The 27288-nt window shown below is 43.7% G+C and overlaps 1 protein-coding gene across 1 annotated transcript in view; it reads right to left on the minus strand.

The window, feature by feature from the left end:
• The window catches only part of LOC129475382 (uncharacterized), a 347136-nt gene extending 326241 nt beyond the window's left edge, over positions 1-20895 (minus strand). The window contains exons 1-2 of the mRNA XM_063634589.1: positions 20789-20895; positions 20310-20544 (exon numbers count right to left, since the gene is read on the minus strand). Coding sequence (XP_063490659.1) covers positions 20310-20544; positions 20789-20895 — 342 coding nt within the window. The remainder of the gene's footprint in view (positions 1-20309; positions 20545-20788) is intronic.
• Between the last annotated feature and the right edge of the window lie 6393 nt (positions 20896-27288).

Below are 27288 nucleotides of genomic sequence, written 5' to 3' on the forward strand. Positions count from 1 at the left end.
GTGGTGCATTTCAAGTTTTTTTTTTCTGGTTTCTTATCTCTCCCCTCAAAGAAAGGCTGGGTTAAGCGTGCCACAGGATGCCATTCTGTCCATCTTCTCACTAGTGTAGAGAGTGCCAGTACCCACTGGTTATATATCAATTGAGCAGGACATCATCCTACAGAGTGAGTAGAACTGAGTCTATATTGAGAATTATTTCAGTTTGGGAATATTCCAGGATTGCCTGATTTCCTGGTCTCCAGGGGTAATATCCATTTTGGCTCCTCTTGGAAGACACCTAAATCAACACACATGGGGTTGCAAGGTCTGTGGGCTTAGCTTTCCTATGGCGTTGACTAAGGCTGAAGGAGCACGCTCAGACAACCAATCTCAAAGCTGTGGACCCATCAGATTTTCTAGGTCTGGATTTGACCTCAGGGCTTGGCAAAGATAAGGCTGGTTGGCCCCCAAATATTCTGCCTACATACACTTAGGAAAATTCACACATGAAAAATAAAGCGTAGCAAGTAGAGGATTTCAGCATCCACCTGGTAGGTTTCAAATAAAAAGGGTGAACTGCTGGGCTTTGAGATGTCCTACTTGACCAGGGAGCAAATCCCCAGGAAGGCAGGAGATAAGAAAGGGCACAACCCACCCTACAGGCTTTCCAGAAATGGCCTCTGGAGACAGGCAGAAACTACAGAAAAAGGCTATGTGCCAATGAGTATGCACCTCCTTCCTAGCAAGGCACGCCTGATTAACAGGGGTTTGGAGGATAGGTGGGGGTGGGTGGATCTGGGCAAAATGGGGAAGAAGAACACTGGGGCTGGGCACACACACACAAAAAAAGCAGTTGGAAAACATAAGGTGACTGAACCCAAAAATGAGAGATACATGAAGGGGATCCTAAACCTTGAGTCTCGGCGACCAGAGCAAGCACACATGGAGACTTCAAAAGGCAGAGGTTAAAGGAAAGTAACGTCCACTCTTGCTAATTGCCTAAATGTCTCCGACTCTTGGAAAAGTCGGTCTGTGAAAAAGAAGTCTCCAAAGGCAGCTAACTAAGTGCATGTTCCTCGTGGGAGGTAGAACCTGCAACACGGAGGACAGGTCTCTGCTACAGTGGCAGCAACCATAAGACTTGGTACTGCAGGCAGCAAAGAGGCAGGAAGAACAATGGCCACAGGCTTCATGAAAAGTCCTGAGCTGCTAGTCCCGCCCATATCATGGCCACCACCAGGCTTCTGAGCCATGGCTTCCTGTATGAGAAATGCCAGGCATCCTGGCTGGCCACCTTATCCTGGCACCTAGCTCTGAAGCTTCCATAGCCCCGCTTCATTCAGGCCTCCAGGGAGCTCGGATTCCTGCAGGCAAAGGCCACAGTCCTGCCTGGTCCCCCACAGCACCCCAAGCCACTCCTCCCCAGGCAAGTACAAGGAAGGGTACACGGGATTGCCAAGTGAGTTCCTCTTGATGGCAGTATTGCTCCAGAAATGCCCACCTGCCCTTCCCCCAGTTCCACTCCCTCCACCCTTTGCAGAGGAAAAAACACCAACCGTGCTCCAAATACAACCAATCACCATCTCGGGCCATTTTGGGCCAGCTCTGGCCCACCTGCAGGGCCCTGTCCTTGGCAGACGGGACTCGGCGGGATCCTTCTACTAGCCTGCTTTCATGACAAACCAGAAAGCGGTCCCCTTGGACCACTCTGGGGATGGACCCGACCTAACCGCATCCCTAACGGCCTAACAGCATCCCTAACGATGCCTTTAGCATGGGAGGATGGTGGAACCCGCAGGGGAGAGACTGGGCACACAGTAGGATCCAAGCCCTGGCCCAGCCCCCTGGGACACATTTGCACTTGGGCATTCTCACGGGTCACTGCAAGGCCAGCTTGACCAAGAGGTCAAATGCGACTGGCGTCCCACTGACACCTGGGGGTTTGGCCTCAAACTTCAGGTGAACCTACAATTCCAGAATAGCGGGACCAGGTCCTGGGCCCTTCTCACGTGGCAGCACGGCAAGGGGCTGGGGGAAGAGCCCACGCCAGCCTACATCAGACAGGAGGGGAGCCAGTGGCTACCCCAAACACAGCTGTTCTCCTCATACCTGGCCTACGTCAACCTCTTGATGGCTCTGCCCAGAAGGCTTCACGTAGAAAACACACAGAAGCGTGCATGGTGTTGAGCACTCATGTGTGCCATGGGGGAGTGGTTGATGGGCAAGACCCAAGTGTTCCGATCTTCCTCCCCACACATATTCTGTGACAGAAACCCTATTTTGACCTCACTGGGCAGTCAAGGCGTGGGCAAATGCCTAACGTCTGCTGCAGGAACAGAGTGGCATTGAACGCTGTTCTCAAGACAGAGGAAACAGAAGGAACACACTACCTCAAGCTGCTACCTCCCTGACCCCTTCTGGACTCCTTGACCCATATGCACTTCCCTTTGGGATTTTCCACAACATATTTTATTTCTCTGTCTCTTTTTCTTTCTAGAGGTCTCTCTGTAACTAACTCTCTCGCGCGCGCACCACCTTCAGCCCCAACACTCTCTCACCCACTTCTACTGGAGCCCGCTTCCTCTCTTGCTCTGTCTCTACGTGACTGGGTTTCTCTGACTCTCTGGGAATTCCCATCAATGTGGGCCTTTAAAACGATAAGAGATGCAACTGAACGTGTGAGACATCGTGCACATAGGCTGAGAGGCGGCAAGAGAAATGCCCAAGAAATCAAGACCCCAGCTACCCCCTCTGCTTCTACCACCAGCAACACCACTCCAGGGATGTGCTTTCTGGTTCCCCCAAGCCAAGGTGAGGCAAGTCCCAGTTGAATGTCATCGTGCTAACATTAAATGTGCTTTGAGGTGGAAGGTGAATGTCTCTTTTGATGGCAGTGTTTCTGCACGTGGGCGAGGAGGGGCACACGTATCCACCAGGCTCACTCTCTAGCTGGATTCAGGTGGAACAGAGGACCATGAACCTCCTTGACCTTTTCTGCTTTGGTCCTGTGCTTCCAAGTTTTCAGGCCTAAGAAGCCCATCACCTCCTTATGCCTTCTTTCAGTCCTTCCACAAAACAAAACAAAACAAACCCAAAAAACAGGACATTCCACCTGTCACCTCAAGAAGGTCCTCTAGGTTCCTTTTCCATTCCTGAATTCTGTGAAGTGGTGCTGATCTCCATCTTTTGGACACGAGCCCCTGTTCACTTGGGAGACACCTGAACACCCTCAGAAGGGAGAGTTAGCCGCAGATGACCCAGTCCACTGCTGTACCAGACCGGGTCCTGCAAAGAGAGGCATCCGCCAAGCCTCATCCCTGCACACCACGTTGGGCCTGGCCCGATTCTACCTCAGAGACCCACTTGAGGAGAGGCACAGAAATGCTGCCTGAGCAGCAGACCCTTCTGGCACGGAGCAGGTTGTACCCAGGCCTGTCCGACAGGTCCTTCTTTCTAGGTGCTCTTGGCTTCCCAGACTTCAGCAGGCCTGGGAAGGCCCCGGTCCCCCTTAGCTGATGCCCAGAGAGTCTCCATTTCACAAGATTTGCCACCAAACCCATTGGTCAGTGCACCTCTGATCACAGGGCCAGGTCCTGTGCACTCTCAAAGACAACCGGGATCCATTGAAGGCCCCCACGCAAAAATGAGCACCATAGTGAATGGCCCAGCTCCAAGACAACCTTGGGGACATGGACACAGCAAGACAGGGTCACATGTCTCAACAAGGTAGGGGCGTGGTGTCAGGGTGGCTGGGCCGGGCCTGGCTTCGCATCCAACTCATCAAGGACTGTGTAGTTACAGACCCCCCCACGGCCCACCTTCCTCCCTAGGACGCAAGGAGGAATGCCCTGGTGCCGACTAGCAATGGCTGCAGGAGTCAGCTCTGGGAGGGGCCCCTCTTCACTGGCATGCAGTGTGGCCGAGGGAGCCTCCCAGGGCGGGAACCCAGCTAGGCCATCACCCTCTTTGCTCCCAAGGGAAGGGGCGCCAGACAAACTGCCCATAGCCTCAAGCTAAGGCTCTTTGGCTAAGGCCTCTGCCAGTCCCGCCCAGATCATGGCTGTCACCAGGCTCCCGAGCTATGCCTTCCTGTACGGGAACCGCCAGCATCCTGGTTGTACAGCTCCTCCTGGCGCCTATCTCTGGGACTTGCGTGGCCCCAACTGAACATGGGCCCTGCTTCTCTCAGGCCTCCAGAGAGCTCAGATCTGTCCGGGCACCGGCCCTAGTCCTGCCTGGTCCCCCACAGCACTCCCTAGCCACTCCTCCCCAGGCAAACACAGGGAAGGGTATGCGGGTTTGCCAAATAAGTTTCTCTTCATGGCACTATTGCTCCAGAAATGCCAACCTGCCCTTGCCCCTGGTACTCCCTCCACCCTTTGATGAGGAAAAAATGCCAACTGCACTACAAAAATGGCTGATCACCATGTCAGCCATTTTGGGCCAGCTCTGGCCCACCTGTGGGACCCTGTCCTTGGGAGACTGGGGTTGGGACTCAAACTTCAGGTGAATCTACAATTCCAGGATAGCAGGACTGGGTCCCTGGCCTTTCTCACGTGGTAGCCCTGGCAGAGGAATGGGCAGAGAGCCCACACCAGCCTAGGTCAGACAGGAGGGGAGCCAGGTGCCTCCCCAAACACACCTGTTCTCACACCTGGCCTACATCAACATCTAGACAGGTCTGCCCAGAAACCTTGATGTGGAAAACACATAGAGGCAGGCATTCCATTGAGGAATCATGTGTGCTACGGGGGAGCAGTAAATTCGCAAGACCCACGTGTTCTGATGTAACTCCCTACATGTATTCTGTAACAGAAACCCTATGATGACCATGTCAGGGAAGTCAAGGCGTGGGCAAATGCCTAACCTGTGCTGCAGGAACACAGTGATATTGAACACTGCTCTCAAGACAGAAGAAACAGAAGAAATACACTACCTTCAATCTGCTACTTATCATTAAGGAAATTCAGGGTACGGGCCCTGAATACCTTTTATTTCATATGACTTGATTCATCTCTGGGTAATAAAAAACAGTTTTAAAGATTATTGGTAAAATGCAAATGTCTTCAAAATGTAAACATGTGGTCTAAATTATGTTCAAATATTAGGTTTGCTAAATACTTTAAGGTCATAAACTCCTTCTTTGGATTTTGAAATTTGTTTGACTTGCCTGCTTTACAACAAGGTAAGGCCTCGGAACATGTGCAGTTGGCTACACCCCTAGCTATGCTGGAAACAGTCAAACCTTATCAGCACCTAGTGCATAATTAATATAACTTACCAGGGTTTACATTAAAATTAAAATTGCTAAGAGTCACTATTATAACATGTAATTGAGACTACTAGAAACAGTTTTACATGCAAGGTGTGTAAGAAAAGTGAAATGTGTTTTTGGTAAAAGATTATAAGAAGGCATGGGAATGTAAATTTTTTAAAACCTCTAACATATTTAATAGGTTTCTCAAAATAGAATTTCCGCTTTAAAACTGTCTTTCATCTCTTTGACATGTTTAGTTACATGGGAAGCATTGTCAAAATAAAAAAAAATGTTTAATGATCTTCAGGTTATATTTTAGTGAATAATATTAATAAATGTTCCAAAATTGTACGGAATTTCTAAAATTCTAATACGTCTGAGTATATGCTATCAATCATAATTATGGTTATTAGGTTAAGTTATTGCAGGCCACAAAAATAACCAAATTTCCTTGTATAAAGCTACTAACCCAAGTAGAACCAACAATTAATTGGATACCAAAAAAAAAAATACTTTGTCAGATTTTCTTGTTAAACCAGCTGATAATGAAATTGTTTAGAAGTACAATTAATGAACTCCACGGTCTAAGTCAAATTACCTATGATAACCCATCAGTTATCAGTGGTATGCACCTAATTGGGAGAAACAACTGATATTAAAGAGGATATAAGTCTAATGTTAATTAAGCGTGGACTCATGGAGAACCAGGATGGCCACCTTGTCCTTCCTGAGTCCTTAAAGCTTTTATTATTAAAAGTTCTGTATTCCATGACTCATCATGGAAAAGATAAAATAACCCAAATTGAATATATTGGTGTGGTGTCTTATAAATTGCTAAAGTAGTTTATAACCAATGCTTGTTCCCATATTCCTGGGAAAATATCAAAGCTTCAGGTACATTTGGTAACCTGATGGGCCATTTAAACATTTTATAAAAGGATTTCATTCAATTGTTATTTTCAATGCATGTTTTCTGGTTGTGTAGAAGCTCTCCCATGCAACAGGGCTGTTATAACACTAAGTTATTATGCCACAGTGTATTTTCACCAGGTAAAGAAAGCTTTTTATGGTTCACCGAGACAATTACCCCCTATACAATCTAGAACCCGAAGATTGGATTTTTTTTTTTTTTTTGAGACAAAGTCTTGCTCTGTCTCCCAGGCTGGAGTGCAGTGGTGCAATCTTGGCTCACTGTAACTTCTGCCTTCTAGGTTCAAGCAATTCTCCTGCCTCAGCTTCCCAAGTAGCTGGGATTACAGGCATGCACCACCATGCCCGGCTAATTTTTGTATTATTATTATTATTATTATTTTTTTTTTTTAGTAGAGATGGGGTTTCGCTAAGTTGGCCAGGGTGGTCTTGAACTCCTAGCCTCAAGCGATCTGCCTGCCTCAGCCTCCCAAAGCACTGAATTTATAGGCATGCACCATCGTGCTGGACCTGAAGATTGGATCTTCTGAGAACATCAGAGAAAGACTGCCCTTGCCACCCACATTGCAGCAAAACTTTAGAACCTTGAACTTTGGGTTCATAATCTCACAACTGAGAAGGGTCCATCCACAGTCTTGGAACTGTACACCTACTGGAACCCTTAAGGTAAAAGTAACGAGGGAATTTTCTCCCTAGAAGATGGCATCCTTGATGTAAACAGCTTTTCAAGAGTTCACAGATTAAGACTTCTACTATAATGAGACTCTTATCTTTGAATATGTTTTCTTGCTTATGCCTGTATGAACAATAGAAATAGAAAAGGGGTCTGTTATGTGCACTTATAGGGTATAATTTTATTTGTGAAGGAGTTTGGAGCCCGCCTTATACATGGATAAGCTTATACTTTGAAAGATAAAAGATGAAGACCCAATGTAGGTGAGAAACTTTGATGGTACACACATTGCCTCGTAATCAGTTGGAAACAGAACATTGGTTCACTCTTCTTCACCCACATCATGGGTTAAAGAGAACATTGCCAGGAGGCCTTCACTCTTCTAGAAGGGCATCATTTGTTAGGTCCTTTTTCCACTGTTTGGAGTAAAAGAAGCAATGTAAAAGGAGAAATGTATCCCTCATGATAGGTTCTATAGCAAATTCCACCGTAAAGGCTACAGTTACACAACAGACTTTAAATTCTCTGGTGAAAGTTATGATAGAATTGGCTGAATAGAGAATTATCTGTGCAGCTGCTGGCACTTATGGCCTATGGAGGAAACATCGGGTACTATAGAGATTCAGGTGTAGCGGATTAATGAAGAAACTGCCTAGTTAAGGGAATAGACTCTTTATCAAGCTCATTCTTATATCTATTTGATTTTAGGAGGTTTGGTTTATGTGGATCCTGGGTAAGGAGCATACTCCAAACCAAACTCTTAGTCATAATAATAGTCTCCCTGGTGCACTGTCTTCTCTCAGAGGTTTTTTTTTTTTTTTTTTTTTTTTTTTTGAGATGGAGTCTTGCTCTGTTGCCCAGGCTGGATTGCAGTGGCAGGATCTCCACTCACTGCAAGCTCCACCTCCCGGGTTTATGCCATTCTCCTGCCTCAGCCTCCCGAGTGGCTGGGACTATAGGTGCCCACCACTATGCCTGGCTAATTTTTTTTTGTATTTTCAGTAGAGACGGGGTTTCACCATGTTAGACAGGATGGGTCTCAATCTCCTGACCTCGTGATCCACCCACCTCAGTCTCAAAGTGCTGGGATTACAGGCATGAGCCACCATGCCCAGCCCTCTCAGAGGTTTTAAACGCTTGCATGCAGCCATCTCTAGAATGCCAAATGGTTTCTCTTCAACTGGAATGACAAGAGGAACATCACACTCCGGGGACTGTTGTGGGGTGAGGGGAGGGGGGAGGGACAGCATTAGGAGATATACCTAATGCTAAAGGACGAGTTAATGGGTGCAGCACACCAACATGGCACATGGATACATATGTAACAAACCTGCACATTGTGCACATGTACCCTAAAACTTAAAGTATAATAATAAAAAAAGTGAAAATATCTTCAAAAGAAAGATAAAAAAAAAAAGAGCTGAAAGAAATGTGTGACTATGAGGCCACTGCTGCATTGACATGCTGAGACCAGAAACCCAAAATGATGGTAACTGAGAGTGTCGCTAAGGCCTTAAGTTTTGGTCATACTCTCATCTAAGTGAGAACCTGACCAAAAAGGGAATTTTTTAAAAAACAAAATTGTGGGAGGCCATTGTCTTGGATTGAGCTTATGCACTAGGCCTCAACAGACCAAACCAAACCAAAATGGAGTCGCTTGTGTTAAAACTTTAAGGAAACACAGATTCTAGAACAGACCAGGTTTTGTTTTTCTCCTGCAAATCTCTAGAACAAACATTCCTGACAGCATATGTAGACACCCCCTGAAGTTCCCATTAAATCTTTTAACCAAATTCATGTCTTCTCACATAGAGACCATCAAGCTTCAGATAATCATGCAACAAAGGTTCCAGGCAGTTGCAGGTGAAGACATCACCCCTGGCCACTAAGGAGCTACCCTGCCTCCACTAGACAGAGCAGGGTGAGAGTTCCATAATTCCCAACAGGTAGGGACTACCCCCTAAGCCAGCAGAAAGCAGTTACAGAAGAAAGACCATCAGTCCCTCCACCTCCCATAAAGATTTATGAGATCACACCTCTTGGAGGGGAAATGAGGTAGGAGAATAGGGTCTGGAGGCAGGAAACATAAGGCCATTTCATGCTGACTTCCTAGAACTAAATGAAATGGAAACACTTCAGCTATGACAGGTAATATCCTCTCTATTTACATAGGGCATAAACCGAGTAAATAACTTTGTAATGTTACTTCATTCTTTTCATTTACATAGGGCATACCCCAGGTAGCCAATAGAAACCTCTAGAGGGTATTTAAACCCTAGAAATTTCTGTAGTGGAGCTCTTGAGCCCCTATGCTCAAGCCCGCTCCCACCCTGTAGAGTGTACTTTCATTTTCAATAAATGTCTGCTTTCATTGCTTCCTTCTTTCCTTGCTTTGTTTGTACATTTTGTCCAATTCATTTTTCAAGATGCTAAAAACCTTGACACTCTCCACTGGTAACACTGGGAGCGGCCCATCCTCACTGCTGTGCACTGTGGCCAAGAGAGCCTCCTGGGGCTGAGGACCCAGCTAGGCCATCACGCCCATTGCTCTAAAGAAAAGGGGCACCAGGCAAACTGCCTGTGGCCCTGAGCAAAAGCTCCTTGGCTGAGGCCTCCATTAGTCTCACCCAGATCATGGCCACCACCAGGCTCCTGAGCCATGGCTTCCTGTACAGAACGTGCCAGGTGTCCTGGTTGGCCAGCTCATCCTCAGTGCCTATCTCTGGGGCTTCCACAGCCTGACCCAGCCATGGGCCCCACTTCCCTTGGGCCTCCAGAGAGCCTGGATCCATCTGGGTACTGGCTCTAGTCCTGCCTGGTCCCCTACAGCACTCCCAAGCCGCTCCTCCCCAGGCAGGCACAGGGGAGGGTGTGTGGGATTGCCAAACGATTCCTCTTGATGGCAGTATTGCTCCAGAAATGCCCACCTGCCCTTCCCCCAGGTCCACTCCCTCTGCCCTTTGCTGAGGAAAAAATGCCAACCACGCTCTTAACATGGCCGATCAGCATCTCAGCCACTTTTGGCCAGCTCTGGCCCACCTGCAGGACCCTGTCCTGGAGAGAATGGACTTGACGGGGTCCTCTTAGCCTGACTTCCTGACAAACAGGGAAGCGGTCCCCTTGAACCATCCAAGGGATGGACCCAACCTAAACACATCCCTAACTGTGCCTTTAGCATGGGAGGATGGTGGAGCCCTCAGGGAAGAGAAGAAAATTGGGCACGCAGTAGGATCTGAGCCCAACCCCTGCTTTCCAGGAGACATTTGCACTTGGGCATTCTCACGGGTCACTGCAAGGGCAGCTTGACCAAGAGGTCAAAGGTGACCAGCGTCCCACTGTCCCCTGGAGGTTGGGACTCAAACTTCAGGTGAACATACAATTTCGAGATATGCTACTACAGTTTTGAATAAACATGGTAGTAAGCAGAGTCCCTAGCCTAGGCTTCCTGTGCCTTTCAGCTCAGGCTCCCTGGCTGGTTGTCTCCTCCTGGTGCCTGTGTTTGGAGGTTGCAAAGTCTGAGCTGTTCCCAGGAGATGCTTTATATATGCATTTTGGAGTGTGGTTCTGCTGCATGTCCCCTCAGCCTAGGACTTTGTTTTCCATTTCCAATGCACCACAGGAAGGTTTGATAGGGAAGGATGAGGAGTGGTGAGGTGAGTCAGTGTGGGAGAAAATAGGAAGTTGGGGGAAGACGGAAGAGGGGAAGATGGGTGACTGGTTTGGGAAAGAGTTTCCTTTAGATGGCAGTATTTTACCAGAAATGTTAACATGCCCTTTGGTGCCACCCACTCAGTTACCTCTTCCTCCATCATTTGCCACTGAAAAAAAGCCAACCAGCATTAAAGTGATTGTCACTAAGTGACTCCCACCTCTCACAGTTGGTCCTCCAGTGTTCAGGGCATCTTTCTGGTAGAATGGTCTTTAGCTTCCTCTCAGAGAAGAATAAATTTGTCCCCACCATGTAACTCTAGGAATGGATCCAAACATATGTACCCATGGTTCTATCTTTAACACTAGATCTGGTCAAGACTATAGGAAATGTCTTTAGTCTGGGCACAGAGTTGAAGTCAAATCTACTTAGGACCAGTGGGAACAATCTGTCTTGGCATTCTTACTATAATTTAACCTTGAGGTCTCAGGCAGCTAGACACAAAGAGTGGCAGCCCTGAGGCATCAGGACTGGCATGAAGTATGATGCGAAACTGCCATCCCAAGACAACAGGGCCTGAGGACCCAGCTCTTCTCACAATGCTGTCCTCTTGTCTTCAGGCTATGATGGTCCTACTTTTAGGTCAGTTAAATATAAGATCTCAGAACACTTGGCACATGAAAACTCTGTTCAAACCTCTGCACTAAAGGATTTACCAAAATCTAGAATGTCTTCTAGCAGTGTCCCTAGGATGGCCCAGCCCTACTTATCATGTTTACCACAGAATTCTCACAGTTGAGAAAAAAATGTAGCTTTTTTTTTCTAGCTAACACATACTTGATAATATTTAAACTTCCTTTCTTAGAGCACTCCTAAAAGGAGCTTACAATTTCCTAAAAAGAGATCTTTGGGTCATTGATGAAATTAAGACAGAATTTTTTTAAAAAAATTGAAATCAGGAGAGAGACAGCATCATGGCAGACAGGAGGCAGGACTAGATTACAGCTCTGGATAGAGCAGCATGTGGCATCTTGCATTGTGAATTTTAGCTCCAGATCAACTGCAAGAACAAACCAGCAATCCTGAGAGGATTCACAGACCCTCTAAAGGAAACAGACTGTACCTGCAGGACCCAGGAGACACCCCAAATATTGTGAGTGCCCCAACTGTAGAAGTGAGAAAGGGAAACCCCCCTCTCCTGAGCACACCCCAACTGGAGAAGCCGAAGGTCAGTTTGCAAGAGAGGTTTCCGACTTTACCTGGAGCTGAGTCAAGTTAGAGAGATGAGTAAAATACAGGGGTAGAGGAAGCAGCAGAAAGGCCCTGGGAGCTCACTGGGTCCCCAAGCAGCCCATTCCTGCCTGGCACCACAGGGATCCATCGGGATGGTGGCCAGAGGAGCAAGGGGTAAAACACCACAGGGATCCATCGGGATGGTGGCCAGAGGAGCAAGGGGTAAAACACCACAGGGAGAAGGAATTCTCTAGCTGAACTTTTTAACAATTTGAATGGGTTGAGAGAGAAGTCTCCTGACCAGAGCTCAGGGGAGGGTGTGAGTCAGGCTTGCAGACTTCACAGGCAGTGGAAGAACTTTTCTCTTGCAGCTGGGAGGCAGATAGCCTTGGGCAAGTTTTCAAGCCCAGCTTGAGCACTGCCTGGAAATAGACTCAGGGCTGTTTGCGGGGGCACAGTGGACATGAGACTGGCCCTACCATTTGTGTGGGAGCTGGGTGAGGCCTGTGACTGCCAGCTTTCCCCCACTTTCCTGACAACCTGCATGACTCAGCAGAGGTAGCCATAATCCTCCTAGGTACACAGCTCCAATGACGTGGGAATCTCACCCCTATCCTCCACAGCAGCTGGAGCAAGACCCACCCATGGAGAGTATGAGCTCAGACATGCCTAGCCCCACCCCTACTTGATGGTCCTTCTCTATCCACCCTGGTAGTGTAAGACAAAGGGTATATAATCCTGGGAGTTCTAGGGCACTGCCCACTACCAGTCCCTCTCTACACTACTATAGCTGATGATTTCTGTAAAGCACCACCTCCTGGCAGGAGGCCAACCAGCACAAAAATAGAGCATTAAACCACCAAAGGACCGTCATGGAGTCCATTGCACGCTCTGCCACCTCCACTGGAACAGGCGCTGGTATCCATGGCTGAAAGACCCATAGACAGTTCACATCACAGGACTCTGTGCAGACAACCCCCAGTACCAGCCTGGAGCTGCGTAGACTCACTGGGTGGCTAGACCCAGAGGAGAGACAACAATCATTGCAGTTTGGCTCACAGAAAGCCACATCCATAGGAGAAGGGGGAGAGTAGTACATCAAGGAAACACCCTGTGGGACCAAAGAATCCGAACAACAGCCTTCAGCCCTTGACCTTCATTCTGACAGAGCCTACCCAAATGAGAAGAAACCAGAAAACCAACCCTGGCAATATGACAAAACAAGGCTCTTCAACACCCACCCCCCACCCAAAATCACACTAGTTCCCCAGCAATGGATTCAAATCAAGAAGAAATCCCTGATTTACCTGAAAAAAATTCAGGAGGTTAGTTATTAAGTTAATCAGGGAGGGACCAGAGAAAGGCGAAGCCCAATGCAAGGAAATCCAAAAACTGATACAAGAAGTGAAGGCAGAAATATTCATGGAAATAGACAGCTTAAATAAAAAACAATAAAAAATTCAGTAAACTTTAGACACACTTTTAGAAATGTGAAATGCTCTGGAAAGTCTCAGGAATATAATTGAACAAGTAGAAGAAAGAAATTTAGGGCTCAAAGACAAGGTCTTCAAATTAACCCAACCCAACAAAGACAAAGTAAAAAGAATAATAAAATATAAACAAAGTCTCCAAGAAGTCTGGGATTATGTTAAACAACCGAACCTAAGAATAATTTGTGTACCTGAGGAAGAGGAGAATTCTAAAAGCCTGGACAACATATCTTGAGGAATAATCGAGGAAAACTTCCCCAGCCTTGCTAGAGACCTAGACATCCAAATACAAGAAGCACAAAAAACACCTGGGAAATTCATTACAAAAAGATCTTTGCCTAGGCACACTGTCATCACTTTATTCAAAGTTAAGATGAAGGAAATAATCTCAAGAGCTGTGAGACAGAAGCACCAGGTAAGCTATCAAGGAAAACCTATCAGATTAACAGATTTCTCAGCAGAAACCTTATAAACTAGAAGGGACTGGGGCCCTATCTTCAGCCTACTCAAACAAACAATTATCAGCCAAGAATTTTGTATCCAGCAAAACTAAGCATCATATATGAGGCATATATGAAGGAAAGATACAGTCATTTTCAGACAAACAAATGGTGAGAATACTCACCATTACCAAACCACCACTACAAGAACTGCTAAGAGGAGCTCTAAATCTTGAAAGAAATCCTGAAAACACATCAAAACAGAACCTCTTTCAATCATAAATCACATACGACCTATAAAACAAAAATACAAATTTAAACAATCATTTACTATGTCATTTTTCTTTACCTTGAAGAACATAAACTGTTATTTCAGTTCTACAAATCAGCAAGATATTATTTATGGCAAGAAATATTCCATTGAAATGTTGTGTTGTAATATGGGAAAACGCAAATGTTTTTCATGGTTTCTACCAATGTGAAATAAAACTTAATTCTGACTTCTCTGTGAAAAAAAAAAAGCAAAAACAAAAAACAAAAAACATCAAGTACACAGACAACAAAAAGCACAATGAAAGTAATGGTACCTCACATTTCAATACTAACATTGAATGCAAATGGCCTAAATGCTCCACTTAAAAGATACAGAATCGCAGAATGGATAAGAACTCACCAACCATCTGCTGCCTTCAGGAGACTCACCTAACATATAAGGACTCACATTAACTTAAAGTGGTGGAAAAAGGCATTTCAAGCAAATGGACACCAAAAGTGAGCAGGGGTAGCTATCCTTATAACAGGCAAAACAAACTTTCAAGCAACAGCGGTTAAAAGAGACAGAGGGACAGCATATAATGGTAAAAGGCCTTGTCCAACAGGAAAATATCACAATCCTAAACATATATACACCTAACACTGGAGCTCCCAAATTTATAAAACAATTACTAATAGACCTAAGAAATGAGACAGACAGCAATGCAACAATAGTGGGGGACTTCAATACTTCACTGATAGCACTAGACAGGTCATCAAGACAGAAAGCCAACAAAGAAACAATGGATTTAAACTATACCTTGAAACAAATGGACTTAAGAGCTACATACAGAACATTTTCTCCAACAACCACAGAATACACGTTTTATTCAACAACACATGGAAATTTCTCCAAGATAGGCCATAAGATAGGCTTTAAAACAAGCCTCAATAAACTTAAAAAAATTGAAATTATATCAAGCACTCTCAGACCATAGTGGAATAAAACTGGAAATCAACTCCAAAATAAACCTTCAAAGCCATGCAATTACATGGAAATTAAGTAACCTGCTCCTGAATGAGCATTGGGTCAAAAATGAAATCAAGATGGAAATTTAAAAATTCTTTGAATTAAATGACAATAATGACACAATCTATCAAAACCTCTGGAATACAGCAAAGGTGGTGCTAAAAGGAAAGTTCATAGCTATAAACACCTACATCCAAAAGTCTGAAAGAGCACAAATAGACAATCTAAGGTCATACTTCAAGGAACTCGAGAAATAATAACAAACCAAACCCAAACTCAGCAGAAGAAAGGAAATAACCAAGATCAGAGCAGAACTAAATGAAATTGAAACAAAAAAATACAAAAGATCAATGAAACAAAAAGCTGGTTCTTTGAAAAGATAAATAAAATTGATAGGCCATTAGTAAGATTAACCAAGAGAAGAGAGAAAATCCAAATAACCTCGCTAATAAACAAAACAGAAGTTATTACAACTGACACCACTGAAATACAAAAGATCATTCAAGGCTACTATGAATGCCTTTATGCATATAAACTAGAAAACCTAGAAGAAATCGATATATTCCTGGAAAAATACAACTCTCTTAGCTTAAATCAGAAAGAATTAGATACCCTGAACAGACCAATAACAAGCAGTGAGATTGAAACAGTAATTAAAAAATTACCAACAAAAAAAGTCCAAGACCAGATAGATTCACAGCAGAATTCTACCAGATATTCAAAGAAGAATTGGTACCAATCCTTTTGACACTATTCCACAAGATAAAGAAGGAACCCTCCCTAATTCATTCTATGAAGCCAGCATCACCCTAATACCAAAACTAGGAAAGGACACAACCAAAAAAGAAAACTACAGACAGATATCCTTGATGAACACAGATGTTAAAGTCCTTAGCAAAATACTAGCTAACTGAATCCAACAACATATCAAAAACATAATCCAGCTGGATCAAGTGGGTTTCATACCAGGGATGCAGGGATGGTTTAACATATGTAAGTCAATAAATGTGATACACCACATAAACAGAATTAAAAACAAAAATCACATGATCATCTAAATAAATGCAGAAAAGTCATTTGAGAAAATCCAGCATCCTTTATGATTTAAACTCCCAGCAAAATCAACATACAAGGGACACTCCTTAATGTAATAAAAGCCATTTGTGACAAACCCACAGCCACCATAATACTGAATGGGGAAAAGTTGAAAGCATTCCCTCTGAGAACTGGAACAAGACAAGGATGGCCACTCACCACTCCTTTTCAACATAGTACTGGAAGTCCTAGCCAGAGCAATCAGACAAGAGAAAGAAATGAAGGACATCCAAAATGGTAAAGAGGAAGTCAAACTGTCACTGTTTGCTGATGATATGATTGTTTACCTTGAAAACCCTAAGGACTCCTCTAGGAAGCACCTAGAACTGATAAAGGAATTCAGCAAAGTTTCCAGATAAAAGATTAATGTACAGAAGTCAGTAGCTCTTCCATACAACAACAGTGACCAAACAGATAAACAAATCAAGAACTTAACTCTTTTTACAATAGCTACAGGGAAAAAAAACAACAAAACAAAAACAAAAAAAAACCAACACTTAGGAATATACCTAACAAAGGAGTTGAAAGACTTCTACAAGAAAACTACAAAACACTGCTTAAAGAAATCATAGATGACACAAACAAATGGAAACACATCCCATGCTGATGGATGAGTAGAATCAATATTTTGAAAATGACCATACTGCCAAAAGCAATCTATAAATTCAATGCAGTCTCCACCAGAACACTACCATCATTCTTCACAGTTAGAAAAATCAATCCTAAAATTCATATGGAACCAAAAAAGATCCCACATAGCCAAAGCAAGACTAAGCAAAAATAACAAATCTGGAAGCATCACACTACCTGATTTCAAACTATACTATAAGAACATAGTCACCAAAACAGCGTGATACTGGTATAAAAATAGGCACATAGACCAATGGAACAGAATAGAGAACCCAGAAATAAACCCAAATACTTAGAGCCAACTGATCTTCGACAAAGCAAACAAAAACAAAGTGGGGAAAGGACACACTTTTCAACAAATGGTGCTGGGATAATTGGCTAGCCACATGTAGGGGAAAGAAACTGGATCCTCATATCTCACCTTATACAAAAATCAACTTAAGATGGATTAAGAACTTAAACCTAAGACCAAAACTATAAAAATTCTAGAAGATAACATTGGAAAATCCCTTCTAGACATTGGCTTAAGCAAGGATTTCATGACCAAGAACCCAAAAGCAAATGCAACAAAAACAAAGATAAATAGCTGAGACCTAATTAAACTAAAGACCTTTTGCATGGCAAAAGGAATAGTCAGCAGAATATACACAAAACCCACAGAGTGGGAGAAAATCTTCACAATCTATACATCTGACAAAGGACTAATATCCAGAATCTACAATGAACTCAAATCAGTAAGAAAAAAACAATCCCATTAAAAAGTCGGCCAAGGACATGAATTGATAATTCTTAAAAGATATACAAATGGCCAACAAACATATGAAAAAATGCTCAACATCACTAATGCTCAGGGAAATGCAAATCAAAACCACAATGCAATACCACCTTACTCCTTCAAGAATGGCCATAATAAAAAATAAAAAAACAGTAGATGTTGACATGGATGCAGTGAACAGGGAACATTTCTACACTGCTGGTGGGAATGTAAACTAGTACAGCCACTACGGAAAACAGTGTGGAGATTTCTTAAAGAACTAAAAGTAGAATTACCATTTGATCCAGCCATCCCACTACTGGGTATCTACCCAGAGGAAAAGAAGTCATTATTCGAAAATGATACTTGCACACACATGTTTATAGCAGCACAGTTCATAATTGCAAATTCGTGGAACCAACCCAAATGCCCATCAATCAACAAGTGGATAAAGAAACTGTGTTATATTTGATGGAATACTATGCAGCCATTAAGAAGGAATTAATTAACAGCATTTGCAGTGACCTGGATGAGATTGGAGACTATTATTCCAAATGATGTAACTCAGGAATGGAAAACCAAACAACATTTTTTCACTGATATGTGGATGTTAAGCTATGAGGACACAAAGGCATAAGAATGATGCAGTGGACTTTGGGGACTTGTGCAGAAGAGTGGGAGGGAGGTGAGGAATAAAAGACTATAAATATGGTGCAGTGGTATACTGCTTGGGTGATGGGTGTACCAAAATCTCACAAATCACCACTAAAGAACTTACTATGTAACCAAATACTACTTGTACCCCAATAACTTACGGAAAAAATTTCAAAAAATTTCAGTTGCCAATAAATAAACACTTAAAAAAATTGAAATCCATGAAAATGGAGACACTAACCAATCCGCTGGGATACCTCCCAAACACTTTTGATTGAATGTGCCTATCATCCTGGTGGCCAAGAAGAAATCCCTGCACACTCTGCCTAGTGCTGAGCTGCATAAATCAGGAATCCAGGCACACAGAGTCATGGCTCAGCCAGGGCCAAAGACTGCTTGCCTGAGGTTTTCCAGATGCTGATGTGTTACGCAGCTGAACTGCCACAGTTCCTACATCTCCCATGAGCCTAAAAAATGGCAGACTCGAACTCTTGCAAGGACCCCACTAGACAGCCTGGTGTCTGCCTTCACAGTCAGCGACCACGACCTGGCAGCTCTGGCTCTAGCATTGTGTTCCGTGTGTGTGTGTGTGTGTGTGTGTGTGTGTGTGTGTGTGTGTCTGGCTCTAGCATTGTTTCTACTGTGTTTGTGTGTGTGGCTCTAGCACGGTAATTCTACTGTGTGTGTGTGTGTGTGTGCGCGCGCGCACTCACACACATGCCTCACTGAATGCCAAGGGTCCTCTGAGCAACCTTTTCTGTAGAGCCAGGTCTCAGAATGTGTAACAGTGCATGTTCAATTCCCTTTACCCCAACAGAAATAGATTTTAAGAGTCCACAGAAAAAGACACACAAAGATCTTAAAATATACAAAAATATCTTTTAGCGACTCACAAGAAGTGAAATCAAAACAAAAACTACACTGTTGTATAATTTTTCACATATTATCAATTTCCAAAAATGACCTGTCTCCCTCTGAGGAACCTGTATTACCTACCATTTCCTGACCCATCTTGGTTCTGGCTCCTCTCAAGTAATCACACTATTTTCTTGCTAGAATTTGTCCTACACATGCAGATGGCCAAATGCCATCTCACAAGGATGTAAAACCACATGTTCTGGTGCAATTGCTTTGTTTTCTTTACCGTTAAAATGGTTATAATCTCACTTAAAACACAGTGCAATCCCTTATGCGAAACGACCATTCATGCAATCAAATCTCCATAGAACTTTGGTCAGTTTTTCTAATTTTGGAAATAAGGCCAAACTTTTGCCTTAGTATCAGTAACAGGAAACACAAAGCACAACAAGAGCGAACACACAAACACACATAAACACCCTTAACATCTTCATCTAGAAATAACCAGTATAACTGTGACAATTGTGTCTTCTTTCCTTTTGGACTTTTTGTCTACATATAATTTGTTGAGCTTATATTTTGTATTATTACCACTATCTTTTGTAATTTTTGATACTTATTTAAGAAGCTTCCTTCTTTCTTTTTCTTAATAATCATGGCCGTTTCAGATCCTCCCATTTCACAGAACTGAAAAAAGATGAAAATGTGAGCGAACCCCTGAAAATCTGGGGGGTTGTCTTTCCATGTCTTTAAATGCGTACGTAGAAAGGGAGCTGTATTGCTTTTAGGTCAAAATTTCATCGGAGTAAATGTTCCCTCTTTAGGAGTACATTCAAGGGAGCCCAGCACTTGTGAGCACGCACGGCGGCCATGCGGTTTAACCACCACTCAGTCCAAACCGACAGAGCACGCGCACCCTCCTCCAGCACGTAGGTGGGGAGAACTCGAGTGGGGCGAAGGAATGCGTGGGCGCACCCTTCTCCTCCTGTTCGCCCCGCCCTTTGGCCACACAGAAACGCTTTCAGGCCAACCGACGAGGAAGGCTAGAGGGACTCTGCTAGGAGGCTCTCCCTACATTTGCCAGAACTGAAAACTTAAGCAGGGGTTAAAAACTCAGTGCTCCAAAACCGCAAGACCCCGACCCGCCCACACGGCCCGGACTCGGCCCTCTGGGACTCCCAGATACCCGCCGGACGCCCGAGCCGGTGGTGCGGCAGCCACCATTGCGCAAGTTCGAGCGCCCGGCTCTGGCTGCTCACATGATGGAGGATGGGGAAGGTCCTCTGCCCCAGAAAGGCCGCCTACGGCACAGACCCCTGCCCTACTTCCCCCAGCCTCAGGGAAAGGAAAGGCAAAGAAAGGAAAGACGAAGGAAGGAGACCTACCTGGCTGAGGCCGCGCGCCAGCGGGAAAGGTCCGACTACCTCTGATCTGCGTTCTGGGGACGGCTGGACCCCAATGCGCCCCTGCGGCAACGAGACTCCCGCGTTGCCATCCCTCCCTCCATCTTCTGTGTCTCCCGTTCCGCAGAGGGGGTGGAAGCTGAAGGTCAGAGGAAGGGGAGGTGTTGGGAATCCGGGTTGCGTAGTGTCGGCTCCGCCCAGGGGAGGAGTGGGACATCTTAAGCCAGTCGTAGGTGCTTCAAGGGCCTGGAGAGGTGGGCTTTGGAAAGTCAGATGGGAAATCTTTCATCTTGGCCAGTTGCTCAGTAGAATCTATTTATTTCCCTTAGAATAAGGTCCTTGTTGCTAGGGGGCAAACAATGATTGAGTCAGAACAATACAATGGAATATCTATAGTTCAATATTCGCAAAACATTTAAATATGCATATTTTCAACCGGTAAGTTTGTATCATTGTATTGCCTGAGGTTACTAAAAGCCTCAATTGCTCCCTCCCCAGGTGAGAGGTAATGAGTAAGAGAAAAGGTCTGGGAGTATCTGGCCAGCAGGTGGTCTTGGGGTAGGGGCATGGGGCTGAGAGTGTGAGGGTCAGTTGGTGGGGAGTGAAATGTCTGGTTCCCAAGACCAGACACTGCCGGTGCCCTATCACTCCCTGATTTTTGTCTGGAACTGTTAGGGGCCCAGTGCTGCTTCTGCGGCCATTCCAGGGGATGCTGCTGGTTGGCGCACACGCTGCCTAGGTGTGTGATGAAATGCTACTTCCGAAAGAGTGACAGCGACTCGAAGGTTTCCCCTGTCTGACCAGTGCCCTGATATCTTCCTTCTTTTGGAAAAAAAAAAAAAAAAAAAAAGGAACACTTTTCTCTTGCAAAATAATAGTCGCAGAATGAAGACACCTGTAGTGTGTAAAGAAAAACGATAACCCGTGATGACACCACTCAGAGAAGAGGACTGTTAAATTGGGGCGTACATCCTTCTAGCACCTGATTTCTTAAGTGGGAGGGAGAGATGCAAATAAAGATCCTTTTAAAATAATAGTCTGGTGAGCTCCCAAGACCCGTGGGAAGCATGCAGCTATTCAGTTGCCAACCTATTGATTGTGAAGATATTTTTGTGGACCCATTTAATTTTCTATTCATAATATAGTCTTTGATGGACCTTTACTATTATTTTTTGTTTCACAAACCCAATGTTTTAGGACCTGATGGACTTTTACAAAAATTTTTCTGAAGAACATTTTTAAGGAATTTTTTCCCTACAAATAAACAAGGGTTTCAGGTGAGAACCAAAGTCACCGCTGCCCAGGTCCACTCCCCAGTATACCCACCTTAAAATAAACACTTTAAAAAGAAATCCAAGGCCTCTGCACCAACCTGAGGAGAGTACAACTGCACTTTTACCGCCTCCGACTCCTTAGAATTTTCTGCCTCCATTTCACTCCCCACCAACTGACCTTCACTCTCAGTCCCCCATCCCCACCCCACCCCAAGACCACCTGCTGGCCAGATACTCCCAAACCTCTTCTCTTACTCATTCTCTTGCTGTTTGGGCAGAAGTGGGTGGGAATTACCAGGAGGTAGGGGGAGGAGAATAAATGGGCATAGGTGATACTTGTTCTGGTCAAATGCCTTCACCGGCTTAGGGGAGAGTTGAGGGAGGGGTTAAGACTCTGCCACAATTCCACGTTGTAGAAAATGGAAAGTGGAAAGAGCTTCCCTCTCCTTCCCAGGTGGAATTAGCCAAAAAAGAATTGGGCTATGAATCTCAGCTGCACCTCTCTGGATGCCTCCCTGTTTTTCTCCTTTATTTAATGTAGGAATGGCCATTGCCCGACACAGAATCAAGTCATAACCTTTTTTCTGTCTACATTATCTGAACCGACACAGATTCAATAAGCACTCATTGTGCCAGGAAACCAAGGTCCACAGAGGCTAAAGCTTTGCCAAGGTGAACCGGAGTTCACAGGATGAATCCAAACATGCTAGGCTGCAAATCCTTTGCGCTCTTCATGCAAATGGGCAAGCAGCTCCATAAAGGATGCTCAACATCATTCATTTAGGCAAACAGAAAGCAAAATCACGAGGAGATACACTTCACACTTACTAGGATGGCTAGAATAAAAACAAAATTGAAAATAACAAGTGTGATGAAGATGTAGAGAAATTGAAACTGTCATACATTGCCGGTGGGAAAGTAAAACGATGTAGATATTATGGAAAGGAGTTTGGCACTTCCACAAAAAGTTAAACGTGTAATTACCATGTGATCCAGGAATTCCACTCCTAAGTATATATCCAAGATAACTGAAAATAGATATTTAAACAAAAGTTATGCATGAATATTTGTGGCAGCATAATTCATAAAACCCAAAGGAGAAACGACCCAAATGCCCATGAACTGGTGAATGTTTAAACGAATGTGCTATATCCATATCATGGATTATTATTTAGCCATAACATGGAATGAAGCCCAGATACATGATACCACATGGATTTAACCTTGAAACTATTATAATACATTAAGAACCCAGACAAAAATGCATATTGCATGATTCCATTTATATGAAATGGCCAGAATATCAAATCTATACAGAGACAAAGTGGATTAGTAGTTGCCAGGGGCTGGGGAAGGCGGAATAAGAAATGACTGCTAATAGAAATGGAGCTTTCATTTTAGAAAAATTTTCTAAAATTTGTTGTGGTAATGGATACACAATTTTGTGAATGTACTAAAAAGCAATGACTTGTATACTTTTAAATGGTGAATTACATGGTATGTGAATTGTATGTCAATAATAAAAAGTAAACCAGCACATAGATTTAATAAAATTTAGGTACAAGATTTGTGGGAAATTTTAAATCATGGGTGAATCAAGGTGAGAAGCTGTAACTCACTGATATGATCTTTTCCATCAAATATATGAGAAACATGTGAATGCTGATATCATGCAATCAGAGTACAAAGCATCAACTATGAATGTTCCTGCCAAAAAAATTGTACCTGAATCTAACCACAACCATAGATATAACTACAAGATATTCTGCTTGTAAAGGAATAGGTTTTGCATTGGGATGGATACAGTAAAATGTAAAAAATGAATAATTCTACAGGACAAATAATAAACCAGTGTCTCACCAAAGGAATAGCAAAGAAAAGAGGGAGATTGGTGTTGTTATAGATTAAAGAAGAAATAGGAGAGTGGGCATAGTGGCTCACGCCTGTAATCCCAGTACTTTGGGAGGCCAAGGTGCGTAGATCACCTGAGGTCAGGAGTTCGAGATCAGCCTGGCCAACATGGCAAATCCCCATCTCTACTAAAAATACAAAAATTAGCCAGACGTGGTGGTGGGTGTCTGTAATCCCAGCTACTTGGGAGGCTGAGGCAGGAGAATCACTGGAACCCAGGAGGTGGATGTTGCAGTGAGCAGAGATGCTGAGATCATGCCATTGCACTCCAGCCTGGGCAACAAGAGCAAAACTCTGTCTCAAAAAATAAAGAAAGAAAGAGAGAGAGAGGAAAGGAAAGGAAAGGAAAAGAGGAAATACTTGAATCAATGTTGTGTAGGAGGAGGCAGAGCAAGATAGCAGAATAGAAGGTTCTACCTATTGTTCCCACCCCTTGCAAGGACACCAATTTAACAACTATCTACGCAAGAAAAACACTGTCATAAGAACCAAAAATTAGGTGAGAACTCACAGGACCTGGTTTTAACTTTATATCACTGAAAGAGGCCCTGAAGAGGCAGAAAAAAAAACAGTCTTGAATTGTCACATCACCCCTCCCCCAACCCCTGGCAGTAAGTGTTTCTGGGTGCTGGCAGAGGGAGAATGCAGCAATTGTGAGTCATTGAACTCAGTGCTGTCCTGTTAGAAAGGAAAACCAGACCAAACTCAGCTGATGCTCCCCACCACCCCAACAGAGGGAGTATTTAAAATAGCCCTCGCCAGAGGGGAATCTCCAATGCAGGCTAAAATGCCCTGGGGCCCTTGAAAGGCAGTTTAGGCCAGAAGTATTGCAACTTTTATTAGTCCTAGTGCTGAACTCGGACCAGAGACAGTAGTCTAGGGGGACACATGACCACTGACACAGCAGCCAGGGCAGTTAAGTGAGTGCTGGCATCATCCCTCTACTAACCCCAGGCTGCACAGCTCATGGCTCCAACAGAGACCCCTTCCTTACACTTGAGGAGAGGGAAGAGTAGGGAGGACATTGTCTTGCAGCTTGGATAGCAGCTCAGCAACAGCAGGATAGGGCACCAGTCAGAGTAATGATGCCCACTTTCCAGGCCCTAGGTCCAGGATGACATTTCCAGACATCTTCTGGGCCAGAAGGGAATCTGCTGCTTTGAAGGTAAGAACCCAGTCCTGGTAGCATTCATCATCTGCTAACTGAAGAGCTATTGGGCCCCGAACAACCAGCAGAGATACCTAGGCACTATGTTGAGGGCCTTGGGTGAGGCTCTGAGACTTGCTATCTTCAGGTACCAGCTTTGCCACTGAAGTGTAGAGCACCAAGTGGGCTCTTGGAGTCCCTGATTCCAGAACTTGGTTTTTGGATGGCATTTTTGGATCTGCCCTGGGTCAGAGGGGAGCCCACTGCCCTGAAGGATGACTCAAAGGCCAGGCAACATTCACCACAAGCTGACTCAAGATCACTTGGTCCTTAAGGGGACATTGGTGGTAGTCTGACAGTACTTCATGTCAACCTGTGGTGGCAGTGGCCATGGAGTAAGGCTCTTCTGCCTTTGGAAAGGGGTGGAAAGAGTGGGAAGGAACACATCTTGCAGTTTGAGTTCTAGTGCTGCAGCAGCACAACAGAACACCAGGTAGACGTTTAAGGTTTTTGACTCTAGTTCCTGGCTCTCTGCCAACACTCTGGGCCCTCATGGGGGCATGGGTAACTCACCACCCTGAAGGAAAAGACATAGGCCTGGCTGGCCTCACCACCTACTGACTGTAAAGCCCCAGGGCCTTGTGTAAACAGAGGCAGCAGCCAGGGAGTGATTACAGCAGGCCTTGGACGAAACCCAGCATTGTGCTGGCTTCAGGGCTGATCCAGCACAATCATAGTGGTGGTGGCTGCAGGGGTGCTTGTGTCACTCCACCCTCAGCTTCAGGTGACTCAGAATGGAAAGACACTTTGTTTGTGAAAAAGTAAGGGAAGAGAACAAGAGTCTCTGCCTGGTAATCCAGAGAATTCTGTTAGAACTTTTTCAGAACCATCAAGGTGGTACCTGTATGAGTCTGTGGACCCACAACGTTACTGGGCTTGGGATGCCCTGTAAAGCAGACACAGCTTAGATCACAACACCCAAGTCCTTTGGAATATCTGGAAAGCCTTCTCAAGAAGGACAGGTACAAACAAGACCAGACTGTAAAGACAATAAATACCTAACCTTTCTATGCCCAGACACAGACAGACATCTACAAGTATCAAGACAATCCCAGAAAAGCTAACCTCACCAAATGAACTAAACCAGACATCAGAGACCAATCCTGGAAAAACAGAGATATGCGACCTTTCAAACAGAGAATTCAAAAGAGCTGTGTTGAGGAAACTCAAAAAAATTCAAGGTAACAGAGAAGAAATTTAAAGTTCTATCAGGTAAATTTAACAAAGAGATTAAAATAATTACAAAGAATAAAGCAGAAATTCTGGAGCTGAAAAATGCAACTGATATACTAAAGAATGCATCAGAGTTTTTTTTACAGCAGAATTGATCAAGCAGAAGAAAGTATTAGTGAGCTTGAAGACAGGCTACTTAAAAATAGACAGTCAGAGGAGACAAAAGAAAAAAATAAAGCATGCCTACAGGATCTAGAAAGTAGCCTCAAAAATGCAAATCTAATAGTTATTGGCTTTAAAGAGGAGTTAGAAATTAACAGGGGTACAAAGTTTGTATAAAGGGATAATAACAGAGAACTTCCCAAGCCTATAGAAAGATATCAACATTCAAGTACAAGAAAGTTATAGAACACCATCCAGATTTAATTAAAAGATCACCTCAAAGCATTTAATATTCTGGCTCCTGAAATTCAAGGATAAAGAAAGGATCCTAAAACAGCAAGAGAAAAAGAACAAATAACATACAATGGAGGTCCAATATGTCCAAGACATAGTAAGTACAATAAAATAGAAAACAAAAAGTGAAAAAGCAGGGGGATAGAGATAAGGTGTAGAGTCTCTATTAGTTTTCTTTTTGTTTGTTTCTTTATGCAAACAGTGTTAAGTTGTTATAAGCTTAAAATGGGTTATAAGATAGTATTTGCAAACCTCATAGTAACCTCAAATCAAAAAACATACAACAGATACACAAAAATAAAAAGCAAGAAACTAAACCATATCAGCAGAGAAAATCACCTTCACTAAAGGAAGACAGAAAGGAAAGAAAGAAGACCACAAAACAACCAGAAAAGAAATAACAAAATGTAATTACCTGCATTTCCATCAATAAAGGAATGTTAAAATATTTTTAAAAAGTCATGTGTAATACTTCTTTTGATCCTAAGAAAAACAAGTACAATTTAAGAGCCATATTTAGGTCAATCAGGGAAATTGAACATGGATACTTTTGTGTGCCATTAGAGAATAATTCTAATTTTTGTTAGAGGCAAAGATGACATTTTGGTTATTTTTTCCTAGAATCCTTATTGGTTAGAGTGTATGTTATTGTAAACTGCATGGATTGAATAGCTTGTTAGGATTCATACATGAAGTCGTATGATAGTTGAAATATACTTTGAGATATTTCAGTAAAAGTGCAAATAAAACATAATTTGTAAATGTTGATTATTGTTAAACTGATTGCTGAGTACATGGAATTTTTTCCTCATTGTTCTATCACCTTTGTTTCAAAATGTTCATGATAAAGAGTAAACAAGAACAACCAAATCAGAATTTGAGTGTATTAAGAAACATGAGTAAAAATACCAAAAATAAGAGTTGATTATGGTCACATTTA

The sequence above is a fragment of the Symphalangus syndactylus genome, chromosome X (genome assembly GCF_028878055.3).
Source record: "Symphalangus syndactylus isolate Jambi chromosome X, NHGRI_mSymSyn1-v2.1_pri, whole genome shotgun sequence".
NCBI lineage: Eukaryota > Metazoa > Chordata > Mammalia > Primates > Hylobatidae > Symphalangus > Symphalangus syndactylus.